General features: G+C 38.5%; 1 protein-coding gene across 1 annotated transcript in view; it reads left to right on the plus strand.

Moving 5' to 3' along the window:
* Window positions 1-14,957, plus strand: part of ST13 (ST13 Hsp70 interacting protein) — a 36,649-nt gene that overhangs the window by 2,612 nt on the left and 19,080 nt on the right. Inside the window, exons 2-4 of the mRNA XM_039463036.2 lie at window positions 5,265-5,322; window positions 7,427-7,502; window positions 10,909-10,979. Coding sequence (XP_039318970.1) covers window positions 5,265-5,322; window positions 7,427-7,502; window positions 10,909-10,979 — 205 coding nt within the window. The remainder of the gene's footprint in view (window positions 1-5,264; window positions 5,323-7,426; window positions 7,503-10,908; window positions 10,980-14,957) is intronic.

Raw genomic sequence — 14,957 nt, forward strand, 5'->3', positions numbered from 1 at the left:
TTCTCTACTAAAATAAAACAAATTAGCCTGGTGTCATGGTGCACGCCTGTAGTGCCAGCTACTTGGGAGGCTGAGGCAGGGGAATCACTTGAACCCAGGAGGTGGAGGTTGCAGTGAGCCGAGATAATGGCACTGCAATCCAGCCTGGCCACAGTCCGTCTTAAAAAAAAAAAGGTGCAAGAACAGTGTCCTGACTTCTGCTGGCGTGATTATGCCTTTGTAGAGAATTCTGATTTAAGGTCTGCAAAATATTTTGTTTGTCAGGCAATATTGTCTCCAAAAAAAAAAAACCAAAAACCCAAAACAAATTGTTATATACTTATTTTAACATAGATAGTAACAGTTTTTTTCTGATTTCACTTAACATTCTTGTGGCATCCTGAGGTGGCTTAAGTATGGGGTGAAGCGGGCCAGGCACAGTGGCTCAGGTCTGTAATCCGAGCACTTTGGGAGGCCGAGGTGGGTGGATCACCTGAGGTCTGGAGTTTGAGACCAGCCTGAATAACATGGAGCAACCCCTTCTCTACTAAAAATGCAAAATTAGCTGGGCGTGGTGGTGCATGCCTGTAATCCCAGCTATTTGGGAGGCTGAGGCAGGAAAATTGCTTGAACTCGGGAGGCAGAGGTTGTGGTGAGCCAGTATCTCGGATCATTGCACTTTACCCTGAGGAACAAGAACAAAACTCTAAATCAAAAAAACAAAACAAAAAGTGTGTGGGGGGGGGAAGTATCATAGCATATGTAGGGACTTTATTCTGAACTTAAGTTGAGATATTTAATGTAGAAGCTCATTTTCTCTTTTTTTTTTTTTTTTTTTTTTTTTTTTTTGAGAGGGAATCTCACTCTATCTCCAGGCTGGAATGCAGTGGCAAGATCTTGGGTCACTGCAACCTCTGCCTCCTATGTTCAAGCAGTTCTCCTGCCTCAGCCTCCCAAGTTGCTGGGATTACAGGCATGTGCCACCATGCCCAGCTAATTTTTATATTTTTACTAGAGACACGGTTTCACCATTTTGGTCAGGCTGGTCTTCAACTCCTGTCCTTGTGATCTGCCCACTTTGGGAGGCTGAGGCGAGTGGATCACAAGGTCAAGAGATCGAGACCATCCTGGTCAACATGGTGAAACCCTGTCTCTACTAAACATACAAAAAATTAGCTGAGCACGGTGGCACGCTCCTGTAGTCCCAGCTACTCAGGAGGCTGAGGCAGGAGAATTGCTTGAACCCAGGAGGCGGAGGTTGCAGTGAGCCAAGATCGTGCCATTGCACTCCAGCCTGGGTAACAAGAGCGAAACTCCGTCTCAAAAAAAAAAAAAAAAAAAAAACATTTTTATAAACTCTGAGGGCTTTGAGTTTGTGTTTCTCTTTTCCTTCATCAGTCTACAGTTTGAGATTATGGCAGATTGGGCTAAATGTGGAGACTTCCAGGTCCAGACGTATTCCTAGGCCTAATCCTACTATTAGGGTTACTCAAGTTGAGAACATTTCAGTTTCTCACAGGCTTAGCTGTTGAAGAACTGTAGGTTTGCCTACTTGCTGTGTTGCTAGCATTGTTTATAGCTTAGTTTTATCTAATGTAAGAATTTATTAGTTTAACAACCTTTTAAATTGCACAAATGCTAAGAACAGTCTTTCTTTTTTTTTTTTTTTGAGATGGAGTTTCGCTCTTGTTACCCAGGCTGGAGTATTTGTATTCTCCCTAGCACAGTGCATGGCATGAGGCTTTTCCTAAATATTGTAAATAAACAGAATGGATTTCTACCCTTATAGAATTTAGAGTGTAGAAATCAATTTTTTGTACATGTGCATAAATAATCGTAGCACAAAGCAGATTAGGAGGTTATCAAATTAAAAGAATTATGAAGTTTTGTGTGATCCTATGTGACAAGGTCTCTACGCTTATCCTACTTGACTGTGTAACACAAAAGCCTGTAGTACCAAAGTCCAGTTGGCAGTTTTTGGCCAGAAAGCAGCTTGTTCTAAGTCTTGGAAGCATTAATTGAAATTTCTGTACCTTTGAGTTGGTATTTTCTTACATTAGTTAACTAGAATTTGGGATGTGAGAAACTGAATCTAGTTTGAGTAAATCTTTGTTTTGTTTTGTTTTTGTTTTTAGTTTTTAGCAACTATTTCTAGCTCAGAGAAAAATTGTAGATATGGTGCAAAGAAACTTTCTTCTGAACTAGTTGAGAGTAGGCTGCCAACATGATGCCCTGACACCACTGAGTGTGTATTTCCTACAAACAAAAAGTCTTTACAAGTATTAAACTCAGGAAACTAATATTGATGCATTCACGCTATCCTCAGATTTATGTGTTGCATTTAGCCGTCATGTCTCTTAGTCTCCATTCTGAAACAGTTCTTCAGTCTATGCTTGACTTTGATAATCTTGACAGTTTGAATATTATAGGCAAGTTATTTTATAGACTTCCTCTCAATTTGGCTTTGTCTCATTTCTTGGCAGGAATATCACTTCCCAAAGTTAGTGTACTGTAAGCTATACTATGTTTGGATATCACCCTAAATACATTCCTGATGCTGCGTTTTGAAACTTAGGGAAGAACACAGTATAAGAAACCCTGTGTCTTCATTAAACTTTAACTACAAAGGACTGGTGATTACCTTGCTCTTTTGCAGAGTAGTTTTTCTATAGAAAATAATTTTGTGGTATTTGTATGCCTGCTTCTTGACATTGAATCATTTTGCTTTGCTGAATTGCAAATTAGGATGTTTTGAATCATATAATCTTATTTATTTTTGACATGGGAGCTATTCCTTATTAAGGATACTGAGTAACAGATTTTTTCCTATCATATTAAACATAATGGAAAAAGTATGTACATTCTTCTTGTTTGAATGGTATTTATAAGAAATTCCAAATCCTGTTTCTTTTCCATTCCAATTTCTATTTTGCATTTATACTTTTGCTTCATATTGGGATCCTCAGATGATACTTTAGGAGAGAGAAGAGGCAAGCCACAGGGTGTAGTAGAAAATATTAGCAACACATAAAGCTGACAAGGGGTTCATATGCCAGATATACAAACAGCACCTTCAAATAAATAAAGACAATTTCTTAGAAAGCTGCATGAGAGTTGAACTTCACGAAAAAGTCTTTTCAGATGACCAGTAATTATATGAAAAGGGACTCAACTGCAATGAGATGCCAATAGACACCTTTCAGGATGGCTAAAAAAAAGTCTTTAAGATGGATGATAGCTAAATGTTGGCCAAGGTGTGGAATAATTGGAATTCTCATACCTTGCTGATAAAAATGTAAATTGTTAAAAGAACTTTGGAAAACTGGTACCCATTTAAATTCAACCTACACATACCCTTATGATCACGAATTCTACCCAATTGAAATGAATGTAAATGTGGATATGACAACTCTAATTATAAAGAATCAACTCTTTCTGTTTTCTTTTTCTTTCTTTCCTTTTTTTTTTTTTTTTTTTTTTTGAGACAGAGTCTTGTTCTGTTGCCAGGCTAGAGTGCAGTGGCATGATCTTGGCTCACTGTAACCTCCACCTCTTGGGTTCAAGCCGGTCTCCTTTCTCAGCCTCCCAAGTAGCTGGGACTACAGGTGCGCTCCACCACGCCCAGCTAATTTTTGTATTTTTAGTAGAGGCTGGGTTTCACCATGTTGGCTAGGATGGACTTGATGTCTTGACCTCATGATCCGCCCATCTCCCAAAGTGCTGGGATTACAGGCATGAGCCACCGTGCCTGGCCAACCCTTTTTATTTTTTACTTTTAATTTTTTTGAGACAAAGTCTCGCTCTGTTGCCAGGCGCCAGGCTGGAGTGCAGTGGTGCAATCTTGGGTCACTGCAATCTTTGCCTCCTGGGTTCAAGCAATTTTGCCTCAACCTCCCGAGTAGTTGGGACTACAGGTGTGCACCACCATGTGAGCTAATCTTTTAATTTTTGTATTTTGGTAGAGACGGGATTTCACCATGTTGATGAGGATGGTCTCAATTCTTGACCTTGTGATCTGCCCACCTCGGCCTCCCAAAGTGCTGTTATTACAGGCATGAGCCACTTTGCCTGGACCTTGCCAACCCTTTTCTGCTTTCAAAGTTAACGTATCCCCTTGTTTTACGTAAAAGTTAATGGCTTCCCCGCCATGTTGGGATTTCATTTTGTTTGTTTTTAAGGTAAATTTTAATAACGTCTGTGTTGCTTCCAACTATTGTGGAGTGCTCTTAAATCTATCAAAGATTTTAGTCACTGGATTGTTGCAGGTAGCCCATATGGTGTAGGGTCTACACCTAATGCAACATATAACACTGATTCTTAGTATCTTTTTTCCTCCTCTTCTAGTTATTTGCTTGTAATGAATTGTGTTGCCCTGGACAATTTGGGAAAGAAGGGTTTGTAAGGCCAAGAGGAAGTATTAATGGATGAGGTTGAGAGGGGTATAAAGAGAAAATCTGTAATATGAGAGGCACGCAAATATAAGTAAGAAAAATCCTCATAGATCTCTGTCACAGGAAACAAACATTTTGAATTATTTCATCATGATTGCATTATTATTTCATAAACTGCATATTTGAATTTAATTGAACTGTTACTAAATTTCAGTTTTCAAATTTTGGATTCAGATATACCTACTGAGTTGAATTCTAAGTTAACAGGTTGTACAAATGATTTTGTTGTTGGATGTTATATATCTGCCTCTTTTCCTCTGGGAAGGGGCACAATTTAATTGTTTATTAGACTCATTGAAGCAAAGAAAGGGGTTCATTACCCAGTCCTAAACATACCTTTTTTTTTTTTTTTTTTTTTTGACACGGAGTCTTGCTCTGTTGCCCAGGCTAGAGTGCGGTGGTGTGATCTTGGCTCACTGCAACCTCTGCCTCTGGGTTCAAGTGATTCTTTTGCCTCAGCTTCCCAAGTAGCTGGGACTACAGGTGTGTGCCATCACACCCAGCTAATTTTTGTGTTTTTGGTAGAAACAGGGTTTGACCATGCTGGTCAGGCTGGTCTTGAACTCTTAACCTGGTGATCCACCCGCCTCGGCCTCCCAAAGTACTGGGATTACAGGTGTGAGCCACTGCGCCCAGCCAAAATAAATACAATTTTAAGCTGGAAAATACATAATCATTATAATACCACAGCATCCAGATTAATTGAGAGTTTACTTGTAAATTTTGAAAAGGTGTAGTCATGTTAAATGTGTAACATATTTTAGGTATAAATATGTTGCTTAATAGTGAATTTTAATTTTCTAAACAAATATCTTTTTTCTCATTTTCTTCAAGTATGGGAGGTAAAATACCACCTGCTACTCAGAAAGCTAAATCAGAAGAAAATACCAAGGTAAGTTTTAATTTCATTCGTATGTTTTGTGATAAAGCACTACAAGGTTTCTTAGGGGTTTTTAAACTTTTGCTCTCCAGTTATCACTCCTGATTCCCCAAGATCTCTTGGAAATAAGATCTTGTAAGATCCCTTTGTCTTTATAAACTTGGTAGACTGAATTCTCTGGAATCTGATTTAGAACTGAAAATTTAGAGTTGAATGGTCACTGTGTTTTAGAATACGTGACAATAAAAATTATGTGTATGGCCTATAAGTGGTAAGCTCAGTGATAGTATGCATCTGTAGTTTTCATTGTTGTCTTACAGTGTGTCATGTGCATTGTATGTACTTTATTTATTATTTACAGAGCAAATGAAAAAGTATCCCAGGTCAATAATGTAGTTTTTTTGCTCTACTACCTGAGTGATGTTTCTGAGTGTGAATCATGTTGTGTTAGCGTATTTGCTGAAAGGATGTGTAAGATTAGGAGAAGGTTACCAGTAGCTGAAGTTGAGAGAGAGATGAAGGGGAAAATACACTTCTAAGAATGTTTTGGTTTTTGTTTGTTTGTTTGAGACAAGTTCTCTGCCACTGTCACCCAGGTTATAGTGGAGTGGTACAATCTCGGCTCACTGCAACCTCCGCCTACTGGGTTCAAGTGATTCTCCTGTCTCAGCCTCCCAAGTAGCTGGGATTACAGGTGCATGCCATCATGCTTGGCTGATTTTTCTATTTTAAGTAGAGATGGGGTCTCACCATGTGGGTCAGGCTGGTCTCAAACTCCTGATCTCAAGTGATCCACCTGCATCAGCCTCCCAAAATGCTGGGATTACAGGCATGCGTCACTGCGCCCATCCAAGAATGCTTTTTATTTCTCTCTTCTGCCTTCATATCTGTTTTTTCTTTTTTTTTTCTTTTTTTTTTTTTTTTGTAAATTCTCTGATTAGCTGTTTTAAATTGATAAGAAAATGAGCTGTTTTATTATTTAGAACCTTAAACATTGTTTATCTATTTGGATCTTAAAGTAGAGGTTATGCCTATTAAGGAGGAGAATGAGAAAATTAAGCAAAAGCCCAAAAGTAGTTACCTTTTTTCAGAAGGGTCATTTATCAGAGTGGTGTTTTCTGAGCCCTAGATAAAATATTTTGCCATTTGTTAAACGTGTATGAAGACAAAGTTATATTTAACCTATAGAAACATTCTAGGTTAGAATTATTACTGGTCTTTCAGTATATTCTAGAATACCTAGACTTTGCACATTTTATAGGGACTCAAATATTTTGTGATAAGGTAGGTCTTTAGTTCTGATTTTTTAAGTAACACGGAAGCAACCTAAAATGGTTAATGATATACAATTGAGTGAATAGATGAAGGTATGCTGATAATGGTATATAATTTGCAAGATACACAACATTGTTAAATGCGAAAGACAAAATACAGAGTTGTCTCATGTAGAGAGAGACTATTCTAGAATGGGATATACAAGAAACCACGCTGGTTACTTCTAGGATGGGAAGGAAATTTTGCTTTCTGTCATATGTGCACTTTTACATTCTTAGAATTTTCATTGTTTTATTATAGTTCACAGGTTCTTATTTGCAGTTCCAAAACTCAAAAACCCCTGTAAAGATTTTCACTAAATTAGACAGTAAAACATAATGTGAGTTGACATGAGGCTATTTATAATCTGTAAACTGTTTATTGTTAATGTTCAAACTTTATTTAAACAGGTTTTTTTGTGTTTTTTTGAGACAAAGTCTTGCTCTGTCACCTGGGCTGGAGTACAGTGGCATGCTCTCAGCTTACGGCAACCTCCACCTCCCACATTCAAGTGATTCTCCTGCTTCAGCCTCCCGAGTAGCTGGGATTACAGGTGTGAACCACCATGCCCGGCTAATTTGTATTTTTGGTGGAGATGGTTTCACCATGTTGGTCAGGCTGGGCTTGAACTCCTGACCTCAAATGATCCACCTACCCTGGCCTCCCAGAGTGCTGGAATTACAGGTGTGAGCCACTGTGCCTGGCCATATTTGAACAGCTTATACATAGACTTGTAGAAATTAGTATAAATATCGGGTATATTATTAAATTCTGTTAATACTGTTTGCCTTCCCTTTGCTAGGAAGAAAAACCTGATAGTAAGAAGGTAGAGGAAGACTTAAAGGCAGACGAACCGTCAAGTGAGGAAAGTGATCTAGGTGAGGAGATGGTAGTTGGTTTGTATTTGAAAACCTGTGATATGATCCTTTGTTGATTTTTATTGAAGTGACTTAAGCCAGCACTGTGTAATAGAAATATAATGGCACATATGAAACTTAGAATGTTCTAGTATTCACTTTTTAGAAAGTAAAAGAAATACGAAATAAATTCAGATATTAATGTTATATTGGTTGAAAATTGACATCTGTAATTAATATATTAACAGATTATTTTCCTTCTTTTTTTAATAGTAAGCATTCAAACTCCAGAGGATATTTTACACATGTAGCACCCCTCAATTCAGATGTTAACATTTTCATTGAAAATAATTCAGATTTTATAACATTTGTATTTGAAAAAGTTAGGTTAAATGTTCAAGTTCTAAACATACATGAAAAGTTTTCTTTTTTTTTTTTTTTCTTTTTCCTTTTCTTGAGACAGTCTCACTCTGTCGCCCAGGCTGGAGTACAGTGGCATAATCTCAGCTCACTGCAGCGTACACCTCCCAGGTTCTATCATTTCTCATGCCTCAGCTTCCTAGTAGCTGGGACTACAGGTGTGTGCCATCAGGCTAATTTTTGTAGTAGAGATAGGGTTTTTTCATGTTCATCCGGCTGGTCTGAACTCCTGACCTCAGGTGATCTACCTGCCTTGGCCTCCCAAAGTGCTGGGATTACAGATGTGAGCCAACATGCTTGGCCAAAAATTTTCCAGTAACTGAATTGAGTGCTAAAGAATATTTGTTGGCCGGGCGCGGTGGCTCAAGCCTGTAATCCCAGCACTTTGGGAGGCCGAGGCGGGTGGATCACGAGGTCAAGAGATCGAGACCATCCTGGTCAACATGGTGAAACCCCGTCTCTACTAAAAATACAAAACATTAGCTGGGCATGGTGGCACGTGCCTGTAATCCTAGCTACTCAGGAGGCTGAGGCAGGAGAATTGCCTGAACCCGGGAGGCGGAGGTTGCAGTGAGCCGAGATCGCGCCATTGCACTCCAGCCTGGGTAACAAGAGCGAAACTCCATCTCAAAACAAAAACAACAACAAAAAAAACAAGAATATTTGTTTAGCACTTACAACCATGTTGATAAAACTAGTTGATATTTAGAAGAATTGATATCTGTGCTGAGTTTGGTTGGTTGGTTTTTGGCCACAAATTGACAGCATTTCTTCATGAATTTGGAACTCTTTGGGGGTATAAGTATACCCCAGTTTATTAATTGGGTAATCTCTTATGTCACAGAACCTAAAGAAAAGTACTTGAAATTTTTCAAATTTGGAATCGATTTTTTTTTTTTTTTAATACCGAGTCTCACTCTGTCACCCAGGCTGGAGAGTGGTGGCACAATCTCAGCTCACTGCAACCTTTTCTTCCTGGGTTCAGGTGATTCTTCTGCCTCAGCCTCCCGAGTAGCTGAGACTACGGGCATGTGCCACCATGCCTGGCTCATTTTCTTGTATTATCAGGAGAGAGTTTCACCATGTTGGCCAGGCTAGTCTCAAACTCCTGACTAGTCTCAAACTCCCTCCCCAAGTTCTGGGATTATAGGTGTGAGCCACCACCCCTGGCCTGAATCAAATGATCTTTGTTATTGTTAGATAGGTCTTACATTCTATTGGCAGTTGTTCAAGTGCTTCATTGAAGATCTTTTACTTGTTATAAAATGCCTTTTTAAGTCTTTCTACCAATTTCTAAGACTGCAATAATAATTTTTTTAACCAACTCTTCACCCAAAGTGTTTTCTTTTTTGTGTACAAATCAAACTTTGATAGTTAGACAAGCTTAGTTCCTGTTAAAAATGGATTAAATTTTTTTTTTGTACTCTGTTAAAGGGCATAAATAATTGAGTTTTATTCTTTTTTTTCCTTTTTTTTAATTTGAGTTTTATTTATTTTATTTTATTTTTTTTTTTTTTGAGACAGAGTTTTGCTCTTGTTACCCAGGCTGGAGTGCAATGGCACGATCTCGGCTCACCACAACCTCCGCCTCCTGGGTTCAGGCAATTCTCCTGTCTCAGCCTCCTGAGTAGCTGGGATTACAGGCACGCGCCACCATGCCCAGCTAATTTTTTGTATTTTTAGTAGAGACGGGGTTTCACCATGTTGACCAGGATGGTGTCGATCTCTTGACCTCGTGATCCACCCGCCTTGGCCTCCCAAAGTGCTGGGATTACAGGCTTGAGCCACCGCGCCCGGCTGAGTTTTATTCTTAATAAATTCCAGAGATCTAATATACAACCTGATGACTGTATACTGGAAATTTGCTAAGAGACTAGCTCTTCAGTGTTTTCACCAAAAATAAATAAATATATGAGGTGGATAGGTTATTAATACAATGGGTGAGAATCATTTCATAATGTGAGGTGCAGTAAAGTGAAACACAATAAAATGAAGTATACCTGTAGGTTACAACAGCACGTCGTACACCGTAAATATATGTATTATTTGTCAGTCGTGCATCACAAGTTTTTTGTTGTTGCTGTATCCTAATTCTGCTTTTAGGTGACTGATTTTAATTTCTTTTTTTTTTTTGACTAAGGAAACATCAAATTATCTATTTGCAAATATATTATTTTTAAATGGCTTTTTATGTGTATGTAACTCTTGTTTTGCTCTGTTGCAACAAATTACACTTGTCATTTAACATGAAACTTGCAAGATACTGCTCTTCGGTCTTTACTGTTTTGGTTGTAAATAGTAGCCTTGGTCACTGCTGTATATATGGAAACTAAATCTATTTTAAAAACTAGCCTTGGTACTTGATTCTGCATCAGTAGTAAATCTTTATTTTAAAATTAAAATATGTTCATGCTACTTTTAAAAATGAAAATAATTAGAGACCAGGTGCAGTGGCTCATGCCTGAAATTCTAGTGCTTTGGGATGCTAAGGTAGGAGGATTTCTTGGACAACATAGTAAGATCCTGTGTCCCCAAAATTATTTTTAAAAAGGAGATTAATGAATATAACTATATTAAAATATTTTATGACTTACATTAAAGTATCACTGTAGCTTGTGTTACCTGCATAAAGTATTTTTGAAAAACACATAGTACATCTGTGTGTAGAAAAAAATTATTTGAATGTTTGTTGACAGAGACTAAATTAGCGGTGTATTTATGTGTATGTTTTGTAATATCAGAAGCTGCACATGGCAACAATCCCAGTACAACCTGATAAATAACTTACATGATGTGACAGTTAACATAAAGTATAGTCTTACCAAAGCAATGAAATGTTTAATGGGAACATGTTTTAAAATGCATCAACATCAAAATTTAAATTAATTAAAATATTCAATTTATTAATTGCACTAGACATAGTAAGTACATCAGTTTTTAATCTTGTGGGGAGTGGCTACAATATTGTACAGTGCAGGTCTTATTGTCATTTTCTCAACTTTGGCAGAAATTGATAATGAAGGTGTGATTGAACCAGACACTGACACCCCTCAAGAAATGGGAGATGAAAATACAGAGGTAAGTTAGGTGACTTGGTATCCTGCTTGTTCGAAGAAATGTGAAGTGTTCTGCTGTTGCAATGATTTTATGACATGAAAATCATTTCTTCTGGGACATTTCTTCCAGGAAAAGTGCATAGTAAATCTGTCTTTGGCTTGAGGCATTTAGGCAAGCATTGTATTTTACTACTTAAAATACTTGTGGGGAAAATTAAAATAAATAAATAAAAGAAATGCTGTTATTTTGTGTTTTATCTGTTGTTTAAATTTGCATCTGGTTTGACTGCTTACACTGTAACATAGAATTCACTTAAAATACATATCTGCTGTGCCGGGCGCAGTGGCTCAAGCCTGTAATCCCAGCACTTTGGGAGGCCGAGGTGGGTGGATCACGAGGTCAAGAGATCGAGACCATCCTAGACAACATGGTGAAACCCCGTCTCTACTAAAGATACAAAAAATTAGCTGGGCATGGTGGCACGTGCCTGTAATCCCAGCTACTCAGGAGGCTGAGGCAGGAGAATTGCCTGAACCCAGGAGGCAGAGGTTGCAGTGAGCCGAGATCGCACCATTGCACTCCAGCCTGGGTAACAAGAGCGAAACTCCGTCTCAAAAACATATATGCTAGTGTGATTGCCTCTAAATGGAATATCTAATGCCAAATTGTATTCCAGAATGGTTTTGTCATAACGGGCCTCAAGGGTGTGAAAATTGGCTCTTGGGAGGATGGCTTGAAAAACACTCTACGTATTACAGTGGTTAGTGGTCCTCCAAAGACTCAGAATGTTAACATAATACGTAGTGTATATCTGATATTAAAATTGGGGGTGTGGATATGAGGAAAGTATGTCTATTAAAAAGACTCCTTGGTGTCTGATAAAAAAGAGGTTGAGAAACACTCTAAGATAGTAATAGCAGTTTTAAAAGATTTGTTTGTATCCTTAAAACTTGAGATCGTCAGATTTCATCTTTGCCAGTCTTGTGAGAGATGATATCTTTTTGTGGCTTTTAATTTACATTTTCCTGGCTGGGCACGGTGGTTCACACGTATAATCCCAGCACTTTGGGAAGTGGAGGCGGGTGGATTACCTGACGTCAGGAGTTTGAGACCAGCGTGGCCAACATGGAGAACCCTTTCTCTACTAATAATACAAAAATTAGCTGAGCGTGGTAGTGGGCATCTGTAATCCCAGCTACTTGGGAGGCTGAGGCAGGACAATCGACTGAACCTGGTAGGCAGAGGTTACATTGAGCTGAAATCACGACATTGCACTCCAGCCTGGGTGACAGCATCTCCAAAAAAAATAAATAAATTGCATTTTCCTGATTCCTAATGAGGCTGAGCATATTTAAATGTTTATTGACTGTTCACTAGCATTTATGAAGTCCTGTTCAAACCCTTTTTCCACTTTTTGCTGGATCTTTTTGTTATTGCTTTGTATTTCTATCTGTGTATTTATTTATTTATTTTTTGAGACTGAGTCTTGGTCTGTTGCTCAGCCTGGAGTTCAGTGGCGCAATCTTGGCTCACTGCAGCCTCCGACTCCCAGGTTCAAGCAATTCTCCTGCCTCAGTCTCCCAAGCAGCTGGGACTAGAGGTGCGATCCAACACGCCCAGCTAATTTTTTTATTTTTAGTAGAGATTGGGTTTCACCATATTGGCCAGGCTGGTCTCAAACTCCTGACCTCAGGTGATCCATCCACCTTGGCTTCCCAAGGTGCTGACATTACAGGCATGGCCCACTGCGCCCTGCCGCTTTGTATTTCATTTCAGTATTCCGGATGCTAGTAATTTGTTGCTAGTGCTACACATATTTTCTGCTGCTTTGTGAGTCATCTTCACTCATCTTTGTATTGTTTCAAAAATAGTATATTTTAATGCAGGTAGATTGAGGAGTATTTTATATTTTCTACTTTATTACTTTAAGGTTATAATTGCTGTAATGCATTGTGTTTTTTCCTCTGAAAATTTTATACACATACTTTTCACCTTCAGTCTACCTGTTCCACCAGTACTAAAATACACTGTTTCCATATATTGTGGGTCTGTCTGAGGCCTCTCTTGTTCTGCTTGTCTAATTTTTTCCTGCTCACTAATGCCACATCATTTGATACTAAGTTTTGTCATTTTGTAGAACAAGGACTCCCAAAGCTTTAGAAGTCTTGGCTATTCTTGGCTTTTTGTTTTTTCAAGTAAATTTTGGGAATAGATGATCAAGTCTCCCCCCTCCCATTAGCTTTTTCCCTTTTGTTAGAATTGTGTTAAATCTAAATCAAGTTAGGGAGAAGATACATCTCCTCACCATTGAGATTAACTATCCATAAATATGAGACACGCCTAATTTTTAGGTATTTTTAAAATGTTTTAATAACTTACTAACATGTTCCCCGTAAGTCCTGTGCTTTTTTTTGAGACAGGTCTCACTCTGTCCTCCAGGCTGGAGTGTAGTGTTAGAATCATAGCTCTTTGCACCCTTGACCCTCTGGGCTCAGTGATCCTCCTGCCTCCGCCCACCTAGCAACTGAGACTATAGTCATGCACCCTCATACCCAGCTAGTTTATTTTTATTTTTTTTAATTTTTAGTAGAGACAAAGACTCAAACTCCTGGCCTTCCAAAGTGCTGGGATTACAGTTATGAGCTACTGCACTTGACCTGTCTTGTGCATTTTTGTTAAGAACAGACATAGGTACTTTCTGTCACCATTTGCCAAAGGAAACATTAAAGGTTAAGTGTTCTGTTTATTGATGGTATTGTTTATTTGACGATGTGTCCAGTTTATAATTTTTTATTTATCCTGCTTAGGATTCATTGAGCATCAAGTTCTAGGGTTAACTTTCTTTAGTTCTAGAAAATTTTCAGCTGTTATTTCATTCAAATATTGCCTCCTCTCTGTTTATGCTCTAATTCTGAATCCCTGGACAGATACATGTTAGACTTTTTCTTTGTTAATTTTCATTTATTACTGTCTGCTGAAAAGCGTTGTATGCTTTTTCTGTTCCATTGGTGTTTGAATTGGAATGCTTGTGTTTTTCATTTTGGTACTTCAGATCTTTTTGAAGTCTGCTTGGTTATATTGAAGTCTTTTGCTCTTTACTCATTTTTAGAATTTACTTTTAATAAACACATTAAATTCCTTGTTGAACTCTTTGCTGGTCTTTTGTTTTTCATGGCTCTTGCTCATTAAGGTACCTTGTTTACTTACGGTGTGTGTGTTTTGTGTGATATTTTGAAAATGGGTTATTTGAATCTTCACCTGTAGAAAATTTTTGAGGCCTAGGTAAGAAGGTGATTGCTTCTGTCAGGTTCTGAATCGGTGCTACCAACTCAAAGTCCCCTTAAAAGTCTCAGCATGATGTTTTATTTGTTCTAATTACTTTGGTAGTAAAGAATTGCAAATGAGGCTGGGTGCAAATGAGGCCGGGTGCTGTGGTTCATGCCTGTAATCCCAGCACTTTGGGAGGCCGAGGTGGGCATATCACAAGGTTAGGAGATCAAGACCGTCCTGGCCAACATGGTGAAACCCCTTCTCTACTAAAAATGCAAAAATTAGCTGGGTGTGGTGGCGGACACCTGTAGTCCCAGCTATTCAGAAGGTTAAGGCAGGAGAATTGTTTGAACCCAGGAGGCAGAGGTGCAGTGAGCTAAGATTGTGCTACTGCACTCTAACCTGGCGACAGAGCAAGACTCCGTCTCAACAACAGCAACAAAAAAGAATTCCAAATGAAAGGCTGACTTGCGGTTCTGAATTTTCAGGGGAAGTTCCTTTAATCTCACTACTCAATTGTCCATTTCTGTAGGATAGGTTTATACCATTATGCTTGCCGGTATTGGCATTTGGAGTTCCAGATTTATTTTGGAAGGTGTCTGGTTAGACCACACACATCCTCTTCCTCTGAATATAGATTTTATGTCCTGTGTCCTGCATTACCTTCAAAATGAAATTGCAGCCAGTACTGGTGGCTCACGCTTGTTAATACCAGCACTTTGAGAGGTT

The sequence above is a fragment of the Saimiri boliviensis genome, chromosome 21, assembly GCF_048565385.1.
Source record: "Saimiri boliviensis isolate mSaiBol1 chromosome 21, mSaiBol1.pri, whole genome shotgun sequence".
Taxonomy (NCBI): Eukaryota; Metazoa; Chordata; class Mammalia; order Primates; family Cebidae; genus Saimiri; species Saimiri boliviensis.